This window comes from Carlito syrichta, unplaced genomic scaffold (assembly GCF_000164805.1).
Source record: "Carlito syrichta isolate Samal-C Ts95f unplaced genomic scaffold, Tarsius_syrichta-2.0.1 Scaffold314869, whole genome shotgun sequence".
NCBI classification, from domain to species: domain Eukaryota; kingdom Metazoa; phylum Chordata; class Mammalia; order Primates; family Tarsiidae; genus Carlito; species Carlito syrichta.
In genome coordinates this window covers 208,063-218,725 of record NW_007258965.1, presented here as the reverse complement: position 1 = coordinate 218,725, position 10,663 = coordinate 208,063, and the positions used below count along the sequence as shown (strand labels likewise).

General features: G+C 50.0%; 1 protein-coding gene and 1 pseudogene across 1 annotated transcript in view; one reads left to right on the top strand and one right to left on the bottom strand.

Annotated features, from left to right (window-relative positions):
• Nucleotides 1-2,434: 2,434 nt before the first annotated feature.
• LOC103274743 lies at nt 2,435-2,860 on the bottom strand (annotated as a pseudogene).
• A 4,820-nt stretch (nt 2,861-7,680) lies between these two features.
• KLK7 (kallikrein related peptidase 7) overlaps nt 7,681-10,663 on the top strand; it is a 3,777-nt gene continuing 794 nt past the window's right edge. The window contains exons 1-4 of the mRNA XM_008072152.1: nt 7,681-7,753; nt 8,171-8,330; nt 8,516-8,763; nt 9,148-9,284. Of these exons, the coding sequence (XP_008070343.1) occupies nt 7,681-7,753; nt 8,171-8,330; nt 8,516-8,763; nt 9,148-9,284 (618 nt within the window). The remainder of the gene's footprint in view (nt 7,754-8,170; nt 8,331-8,515; nt 8,764-9,147; nt 9,285-10,663) is intronic.

Here is a 10,663-nt window from a genome sequence, read left to right as displayed (position 1 = left end):
GGGGAGGGAGAGGAGGGGAAAAGGGAGGGGTGGGGAAGAGGAGGAGAAAAAGGAAGAGGAGGAAGAACATAGGTACCAGAGCCTAAAGTATTGAAATGATGATTTAAGATAATCAGCTCTCTTGACACTTTTTCTGTCACTCTGCCTACCTCTTTCTCTGTCCATTTCTCTCTCCTGTATGTGTACTGTTTCTCATTTCAGTGAGCTTCTTTTCTTCTCCTGTGAATATTATTCTAGACTCTAGGCAGACTTCTTCACATGGAAGCTACATAGCAGCTACTGACAGACACAGTAAAGCAAACTTAGCTGAAATAAAGATCTCCTTCCTCCTGGCATCTTGGATATTAATCCCACGGAAGAACTCTAATTGGTCTGGCTTGAACTGGGCCCTCCCCTTGGATCTATCATTGTTGCCAGGGCAAAATCAGTGAGCTTGGCCTGGGACATTTCTCCACCCCAATGAGTGGGTGGTGTTGGAGAACTATGATTGACAGTTTCTTCAGAATTATAGGAAACGAGGGAGCATGTCCCCAAAGAACAGGGGTTCTGTTCTTGAAAGAAGTAGGAAGAGAATCCAGGAAGTAGAAACAATGGGCCATCAGAACTCACGGGCTGAGTCAGAAGGTGCCAGGGTCACAGTGTCCAGGATCCCTCAGGGCAGGGCCCAGCTGGCAGGATAACAGATGCCAGTTCTCAGGTGTGATTGTGAGCTGGAAGATGAGTCACCAAGCAAAGGTTCAGGACTGAGGTCTGTGGGCAAGGGAGATATGAGGCTGGGTGTCTGGATGGGACTTAGCAACAGGTGCTGGGACTAAGCCCAAAAGGCACAGGGGGCTGGGATTTGGGGCTCCCCCCACCACATGGAGGTACACATCATGAATAGGCGTGGAGATTCCAAGTCTGTTTTGAGGCAAATGAGACTCAGAGGGTGTGTGGGGCATCACAGGGAAACTTCCTTCTGAGTGTGGGTTCGTGCAGCCATGACACCAATAATTTTTGAATCCCCTGACTCTTCTGACTCCTTAGCTGTGTGACTTTGCTCAAGTGATCTGGCCTCATTTAAGCCTCCACTTTCTCATCCCTAAAATCTCACCTCTCAAATCAGTCCTCACTTGGACCGATGTGAGAAATAGAGACAAGGTCTGCAAAGCACCTGACACACCACACTGGAGGTAGACAAGAAATGCAAGCTGCCTCATTCCCTAGATGATGGGTAAGGAAGATAATGTTCATTCAGTGGCTGTATGTGCCCACCAATTTTCACTCATAATTTTTTTTTTGAGTTGGGGTCTCACTTTTCCACCCAAGCTGGAGTGCAGTGGCACGATCACAGCTTACTGCAGCTTCAACTTCCGGGGTTCAGGCAGTCCTCCTGCCTCAGCCTCCTGAGTAGCTGGGGCTACAAGTGCACACCACCATGCCCAGCTAATTTTTTGATTTTTTTTTTTCTGTAAATATAAGGTCTCACTATGTTGTCCAGGCTGGTCTCAAACTCCTGGGCTCAAACAATCCTCCTGCTTCGGCCTTGCAAAGTGCTGGGACTGTAAATGTGAGTCACTGTGCCTGGTCTCCATTCATAATTTTATCCCCTCCCATTTGCCTTGAGAAGTAGGTTTTACTCTCTCCCACTTTAGAGGGGGCAAAGTGAGGCTCAGAAAAATGAAGTCACTTACCTGAAGTCTCAGGGTGGGCAATGAAGACTCAAGCCTGGGTTGGACTGACTTGTGAGGCCAAGTTCATTCTCTCACACCCTATGGCAGAGTGGCTCAGGGAGCAAAGTAGGACTGAGTCTACAGTGGGTGACCTGTGGATGCCAGAGCTTTGCAAGCTAGTATTTATTTAAGTACCTCCTATGTTTTCTGGCTTGGGCTAGGTGTTGACGAAAACAGCAATGAATACCAGACACATTTCCTCCACTCAGGTAGACCAGTGTTTAGCCACAACGTCAGGTTAAGTCATTAAGAATATAATTTACAGAGTGACAGCAACGTAGTTTTGGTGGTTTAGGAGTGAATAGCTGGGTTTCTGACAGTAACATCGCTCCTTCCTCTTTCTAACAGGATGCTAAGGAGGCAGAGGGCTGAGGGATAGGAGAATCCCGGGATGAAGATCTGGGCGGCAGGAAGGAAGGACACAGTTGCTAGGTCATGGAGCTGTGAGGTTAAGCGCGCCGGGCTCTGCTTCTCCCTAATTTGGGAGCCCAGGTCGGGAAGGTTGACACCCCTCAAGGCCAGGGTCCCAATGTGGAGCAGGCAAGACTCAGTGTTCACATTCTGGGGCCTGATTTTTGATTTTTAAATTTTTATCACATATTTATTAAAGACAGTCATTTACAGTTTATAAAAAAAATTGCCCTGACATACACCAAAATGTCCTGATAATGGTCATTAAAAACAACCACTCTGCCCTCCTCACGTCCAAATCAATATTCAATCTAGATTGGTTTAATTTTGAAGTGAAATCCAGTAAGCCTGAAGATCAGACACTTTGGGTCCTGGACAATAAAATACTCGTAAGCCTTCTGAATCCTTGGATTGATTGACATCAATAGAACCAATTTTTGATGTTATGAAAGAAATACATTCATCTCCAAGAACGACTTCAAGCTCCTGCCGGCCCACCTGGTCAGGAGGAGGCCATAAAGCGTCATCCTCTTGGGTAATATCACTGTCATCAATTATTCTTTCAGTACCTCCATCATACTTTTATGTACCTAAACCTCTTTTCTGATCATGTCATCACTTTTGTAATTGCTGTTGTCGGCATATGTCAATTTCCCGTCGGGTCGGAACACACATTCCAGGAACCCATGGGGGACCTTGCTCTTGGGTCCCACGTCGTAACGTAGTGACGTAGATAAACGTCACCCTCGCCCCATGGCCCACAAAAGGCAACCGAGACCAAATGTGCTCCCAACACTGACTTGTTTCCAGTGGATCCTGGAAGTGACGTCAAAGCAAAAGCCTGATTTTCGGGTTTGATGAGAGCATGTCTGGATGATCTGATGGCAACGTCAGCACGGTATTTGTTGGCAGACTTTATTTTAGGGTTTGTGTGAAATGAAGGGTCAAAATCGTGTGTGGAGTTGGAGAAATAAAAAAGCGAAGGGATGAGTTGAGGATGGAAATGAAGGTGGGATTTCAGGTAGGAATTGGGTTGGGGATGAGAATGGGGTGAGATTGGGATCAGAGTGTGAGGATCGGCGTTGGGGGGTGAGCTGGGATGGGTTTACAGGAGGGATATCCCCATGGGCTTTCTGGAATGTGGCATGGGTGAGGCTAAAGTCTTAGTTGTGCGTGGAGCAGATTTGGGACTGAAGCTATGGTGACAGTCAGTGCTTGGGTCAAGCTGGAGTCGGCTTATGGCCAGAGGTTCAGGGTTCAGGTCAAGAATCAGAGTTAAGATTCATTGAGGTCTGAATCTGAGTGAATCATTGGGGTCAGAAACTCAGTCAAGTTTCAGGTTCTGAGTTGTGGTATACATTGGGATTGGTCAAGGATAAGGCAGGATTTAAGTTTTAGGATTGGGTATGAGTTAAAGTTTGGGATAAAGACTAGGGCTGTGTCAAGACTCATGTTGAGAGTTGTGTCAAAATATGGGTTGGAGTTACAGTTTTGCTTAAAGTCAAGGTCTGAGGATCCCACCCTATTGGAAGCATTTGACCATGCCTGACCATAACTTCTCCATGAATGGCACCACTATCCATCCAGCAAGTCTTAACATCTTCCTCTACCTCAACACAACCTCCATTTGATCCATCGCCAAGGCCTGTCGATTTTCTCTCCTAAGTGCATTTTGGATCCATCTGCCTAACATCATCTCCACCTCCCAATTACCGACGTCCAAGTCACCATCATCTCTCACCTGGACAGCACCAATGACTTCCCCATGGTCTCCTCATATCTTCACATCCTCCCCAAATTCATTCTTCACACAGCAGCCAGGGCGATATTTTGAAAACACAAGTTTTGTTATGTTATTTCCCTGATTAAAGTCCAAGTGTTTATTGTCCACAGGATAAAGTCAGACTCACCATGAAATATGAGACTCTTCATTGTCTGGTCCCAGTCAATCTCTGGTTTCCGAGTTGCATCCATGCCACCTTCCATGGGGTCTTTGAGTATGCCGTTTCCTCTACATGGTACACTTTCCATTCTCCTCTCATTTTCTTCTAGTTAATGCTCACTATTCTTTCAATTCTCACCTCGTTGTTACTTCCTGGGTCAAAACCCCCGGAAGAGATTTCATAATACCCTATGTGTTTCCTTCAGAGGACACATTACAGCTGTATAATTGTTTGCGAATTATTTAATTATTTTTCCTTTACACAAGACTGTCATCTCCTTGAGGGAAGACTTTTAATCTAGGTTTGTGCGCTATTGAATTGCACCCAGTCTGGCCTTGTATACAGCTGGTACTCAGTACATGACAGTCAGTGCTTGGGTCAGGTTGAGTTGGCTTATGACCAGAGGTTCAGGGTTCAGGTCGAGAATCAGGGTTAAGGTTCACTGAGGTCTGGGTCCGAGTGGATAATTGGAGTCAGAAACTCAGTCAAGGTTCAGGTTCTGAGTTGAGGTATACATTGGGATTGGTCAAGGATAAAGCAGGATTTGTATAAAGGACTGGGGTCTGAGATGGGATATGGGATGAGGGCCAGGGAGAGAGCTTGGACTGGAGGGAGGGTTGGGTTTGTTGATTAACGTGGCTTCTTGATCTGGGTTCAAGTTGGAGTTGGATTCGGATTCATGATTTGGGGTCAGATTGAGGATGAGTCGAGATTTGGATCAAACACTGAGGTCTTAGGAAGGATGATTTTGGCTGCAAGGACCAAACTCCAACCCAGAAAGGAAGCCTGAAACAGTTGTGAGATGAAGGGACTCCATAGTTGGTTAATTTACCAGCTTAGTGATCTCATCAAAGACCCAGCAGGTCATCACCTCTCTGGCCATCTGCAATGTTTTGGCTTGGTCCACTGGTCACTTCCCTCCATGGTCCCAGGAGGGCTGCCACGGTTCTAGACTTTGCATCCAGAAGAACACCATCTGGCAGAAGAAAAGAAAACTCTTCCAGTGTCTCTTTTTGAAAACAAGGAAGTCTTCCTAGTTTTGTTTGTTTGTTTTATTTTATTTTGTTTTTTGGAGTCAGTATCTCACTCAGTCACCCAGGCTGGAGGGTAGTAGCATGCTCATGGCCACCACCACCTTGACATATTGGGCTTGGGTGATCCTGTCACCTCAGCCTTCCAAGTGACCGAAACCACAGGTGCCACCACACCTGGCTCATTTTTTTATTTTTTATTTTTGTGTAGAGATGGGGTCTTGCTGTGTTGCCAGGCTGGTCTTGAACTCCTGGACTCAAGCAGTCCTCCTGCCTTGGCCTCCCAAAGTGCTGGAATTACAGGTGTGAGCTGTCATGCCCGGCTCTCCTACTTTTATTTCCCCCCACAGCACTTCTCACCACCTAATAAACTTCACATTTTGTATACTTTTGTTTGTCCTGACAGTCTCTACCCCTTAGAACAAGAGTCTCTCTGAGGCAAAAATTTGTGTCTGTTTTGTCACTACTGAGTCCCCAAGACCCAAAATAGTCTCTAGCCCAGAGTAGATGTTCAGTAGATACTTTCTGAATGAATACAGTGAGCAAAAATGAATGTACAAAGTTCATCCCAGCATTATTATAAGGACACCATCCAAGTGTATTTCAACTTGAGACAATTACATAAATCACAATACAACTTTACTATAGAATGTCATACAACCATTACCAGGGAAGGAGAAATAATCTAAATATACTAAGAGGGAAAATTTTACTTTTCTTCAGTAATTTTATTGTGTATATTTAAGGTATGCAGTGAGCTGTTATACAATTTATAGACATAGTGTAATGGTTACTATGGTGGAACAGATTAACATATCCATCATCTCACATAGTTACCCTCCCCTGAGGCAAGAGCTGCTATAAGCTACTAATCCAGCCCAAATCTGAAATACAACACACTATCATTAACTGCCATCCTCAGGCTGTCAGTTAGAGTTATTGGCTTGTTCATTCTACATTTTTGCTACTTTGTGTCCTTTGACCCAAGTCTCTTCATTCTGAGATATTTTATCTTTTGAGTTGTAGTCTCACTCTGTCACCCAGGCTGGAGTGCAGCGGTACCATCACAGCTCACTGCAACCTTGACCTCCTGGGACTCAGAAGATCCTCCCTCCTCAGCCTCCCTGGTAGCTGGAACTACAGGCGTGTGCCATCACGCCCAGCTAATTTTTTTATTTTTATGTTGTAGGGACGAAGTCTCTTTAGGTTGCCTAGGCTGGTCTTGAACTCCTGGGCTCAAAGGATCCTCCTGCCTCAGCCTCACAAAGTGCTGGGATTACAGGTGTAAGCCACTTGGCCCAAGGTGTTTTATAGACTAAAAAAAAGTTCTATTAGATAATGTTTAGTACAGACATTTTTGTTTTGTATTGAACAGAGAAACTATGTATAACACGACAAAAAATGGTCATAGGCACATACATGTTCTGAACATGACGAATATCGAATATGGCACTATCAAATATGACTAAACTGGCAACAATAAGTAGCGTTTAGCGGCTGGTGTTGGGGACTGGGCCCTTTCTAATGCACACCGCCCCCCACCCCAAGGGGCTGAGGATGTGTCCAGACATAAAGGTACCCCAGGGGTCCAGCCAGGACAGGTCCCCACAGCCTGAACAGAATTAGGGTGCAGGGTCAGGCCACCCCCGAGAGTGGATGAGGGCAGGCAAATGGCCCCAGAGGAGGACCCAGGCCAGAACCTCCACGGGAGCTCAGCCCTTCTTTGAACCCCGCTCCGGCCCATCAGAGCCAGCCTGGTCCCTCCCTCGCCAGCCGCCTGGAGACGGCGGGTCAGAATGTGCGGGGGCGAACGCGGTCCCCGCCCGACCTGCGGGAGGCAGGGTGGGGAGAGAGTGCGTCGCGGTGCCAATTGCTGTGGCTGCCTCAGGGCTTCCAGATAACCCGAACCGCAAACACAGGCAGGAGGTGTCCCAGAGCCGGCTCCGCCCGCACCCCGGGGCGCGGGGGCGGGGGCGGGGGTGGTATAAGAGGACCGCCCCGCAGAGGGCAGGAGACGCCTGGCGCCGACCGAGTCCGGAGCCCGGATCGGATCAGACCCTCCCGAGGTGAGAAGGGACCTTGTCCGAGGTGAGAAGGGACCCCATCATGGAGCCCACTGAGCCTCTCAGAGGCTGCACAAGGAAAGGCTCGTCTGCTGGAGCTGGAGAGATCATTCAGGAGCAAGGGTTCAGGCCCAGCCCCTCCTCCCTCAGACCAGGAGTCCAGGTCCCCAGCGCCTCCTTCCTCAGACCGTGGGGTGCCGGTGATGTCGGGCGCGGCTGATTCCTGCTTCTGAGAGGGGAGGGACGGAGCTTGGAGACCCAGGTGTCTTAGGGAAGGGGGGTCCAGGCGTTCAGAGCTCTAGGTTCCAAAGTGAGGAGGGATGGCAGCCTGGATTCCCGGGTCTGAGGGAGGAGGGGTTGGGGGCTTGGACTCCTGGGTCTGAGGAAGGAGGCGCTGGGGACCTGGACTCCTGGTCTGAGGGAGGAGGGGCTGGGCCTGAACCCTTGCTCCTGAATGTTCTCTCCAGCTCCAGCAGACGAACCTTTCCTTGTGCAGCCTCTGAGAGGCTCAGTGGGCTCCATGATGGGGTCCCTTCTGCTGCCCCTGCACATCCTCATGCTGACCTTGGCCCTGGGGACTTCTGGACAAGAAGGTGAGGGCTGGATGGGGAGACCTGACCTCACCCTGGGTCCCCCAGTGTCCCCACTGACCGTCTCCAAGGAGCCCCCGAGTCAGAGCCCCTCCCTCCTCAAACTGCTTCCACCCTCGGAGACCAGACTGGACCACAGCCCCCTTGTTTTCCGCTTCCTGCCTTCTCCAGGGTCTCTGTCCCCTCCAGGCCCAGTCCTGACCTGCAGCCTCCATGGTGGCCCAGAGGAGATGCCCCCACTGGGTTTCGAAGTGGACTCCCTCCATCTCTCTCCATCGCCGTCTCTTTCCAATGCTGTCTCTCCTTCTCTGCATTCTCCATGCATCTCTGTCTCTCCCATCTCTGATTTGGAGCCCAGGGCTGCCAACTCAGCCTTCCCCGCTGCCAATGACGCAAGTGTTTCTCTATGTCTCCATCCAGACCAGGGTAACAAGAGTGGGGAGAAGATCATCAATGGCGTCCGGTGCACAACAGGCTCCCACCCGTGGCAGGTGGCCCTGCTCAAGGGCAACCAGCTCCACTGTGGGGGTGTGCTGGTCAGCGAGCGCTGGGTGCTCACGGCTGCCCACTGCCAGATGAGGTGGGTGTGCCCGCCTGCTGTGGTCAAGGGGTCAGCTCTCCAGGGGTCTCTGCCTTTTGCTCTAGGTCCCTGTCTCCCTCTCTCTGGGTCTGTCCCCTCTTCTTGGATATCTGGCCCCCTTTCTCTGGGTCTCTGTCCCCCTCACAGTCTCAGTGTCTCTTTCTGAATGTTGCTCCTTCTCCCAGTGATTACATGGTGCACCTGGGCAGTGACGAGCTGGACGATAGGAAAGCCCAGAAGATCAAGGCCACAAGGTCATTCCGCCATCCTGGCTACTCCACGCAGACCCATGTGAATGACCTCATGCTTGTGAAGTTAAATAAGCCAGCCAGGCTGTCATCAAGTGTGAAGAAAGTCAACATGCCCTCCCACTGCGAACCCTCTGGGACCACATGTACTGTCTCTGGCTGGGGCACAACCACAAGCCCTGATGGTAGGCTGCCTCAGTGACCCCGGAGTCTAGACCCCAGTGCCTCCTCCCTCAGACCAGATCAGACCCCAGCCCCTCCTCCCTCAGGCCCGGGAGTCTAGACCCCAGCCCCTCTTCTCTCAGACCCAGGAATCCAGGCCCCCAGTCCCTCCTCCCTCAGACCCAGGAGTCCAGACCTCACCCCCTCCCCCCTCAGACATGGGAATCCAGACCCCCCAGGTCCCTCCTCCCTCATACCTGGGAGTCCAGGCCCCAGCCCCTTCTCCTTCAGACCCGGGAGTCCAGGCCTACAGCCCCTCCAATACTCAGGCACCCTCCTCTCCCCACCAGCACCCAGGAGTTCTCAGGTCCTGGCTTCTGACTGACAGGTCTCCCCTCTCCCTTCAGTGACTTTTCCCAAGGAACTCATGTGCACAGACGTCAATCTCATCTCCTTCAAGGACTGCAAGAAGGTTTACAAGGAAATGCTGGGCAATTCCATGCTGTGCGCTGGCATCCCCAACTCCAAGACCAACGCCTGCAACGTGAGACCCCCTCCCTTCCCACCCCAGGTGCCCTGCCTGCTGGCTCTTGGCACAGAGCCTGACCGGGTGACTGGCTGGAGCCTGCCCTCCATCCACCAGACCTGACCTCCTTGGCTCTCTTTACCTCATTCCCTGCCTAGGTCAGCAGGGGGAGCTTACCCAGGACTGAGATGGCCCTGAGGGTGGGGCAGAGGACTTAATGGGTTGAGAAATTGGGGGTAGGGGGGACCAGGGGAAGTGAATGAGGCTCTGACTCCAGACCTAAGCTTTAAGGGGGGTACTGAAAAACTTGGTGATTGAGATGGATCCTTTTCTTTTCTTTTCTTTTGAGAAAGTAGAATTTATTAAGAGGACAGGAAAGCTCCCACAGTGGGAGGGGACCCGAAGGGGTTGCCCAAGATCGGTCGTTTTCTAATGCAATATTTAAAATTAAAAATTCATGCAAAAAGTCCACAATTTTAAATAAAGAGCAGGACCTTTGCCTCATGCAGCAATATGGCCCAGCCTGGCACTGATGCTGTCATTATTTAGAATTTAGATGCTGGGCGTGGTGGCTCACATCTGTAATTCTAGCACTTTGGGAGACCAAGTCAGGAGGATTGTTTGAGCCTGGAATTCAAAACCAGCCTGAGAAACATAACAAGACCTTGTTTCTACAAAACATAAAAAAAAGTAACAGGGCATGATGGCGTGCACCTGTAGTCTCAGCTACTCAGGTAGCTGAGCCAGGAGGATCGCTTGAGCCCAGGATGTTAAGGCTGCAGTGAGCTATGGTCACACCACTGCACTCCAGCCTGGGTGACAGAATGAGACCCTGTCTCTAAAAAGGAAAAAAAAAAAGAATTAGATTTTGGATAGTATGTCCATCACAGGGATTTATATTTAAAGTATCCCCTCAAAGTATTATTTCTTGCACTTACTGAGATTTTGTGCCTGAAGCTGATGCCTTACTCACCGCACCCTGGTCCTGGGGAAAGTACTCTCCCTCTCCCTCCACTTCCTTTCTGGTATCTTTTCCTAATCTCTTGCCATTCCCCCCATTCCTCCCCAACCCTCTGTTTCTGAACAAAGTCTTCCCACATCTCTGTTTATGCCTAACTTAATTGCATTCTTTTCCTCTGTTCTTTCTCTGTGTTGGTCTCTCTCCCTCTCCCTCCCTTCCCTCTCTCTCCCCTCTGTCTCTCTTTCTCTTTGCCTGTCTCTCTTTCTCCCCCTCCTCTCTGCCTCTCTCTCTCTCCCCCTACTCTCTCTCTCTCCCTCTTTCTCTCTCTCTCTCTCTCTCTCTCTCTCTCTCTCTCTCTCCCCCTCTCCCCCCCCCCCTCTCTCTCCCCTCTCTCTCTCTCTCTCTCTCTGTCTCTTTCTCTCTCTGTCTCTGTGTC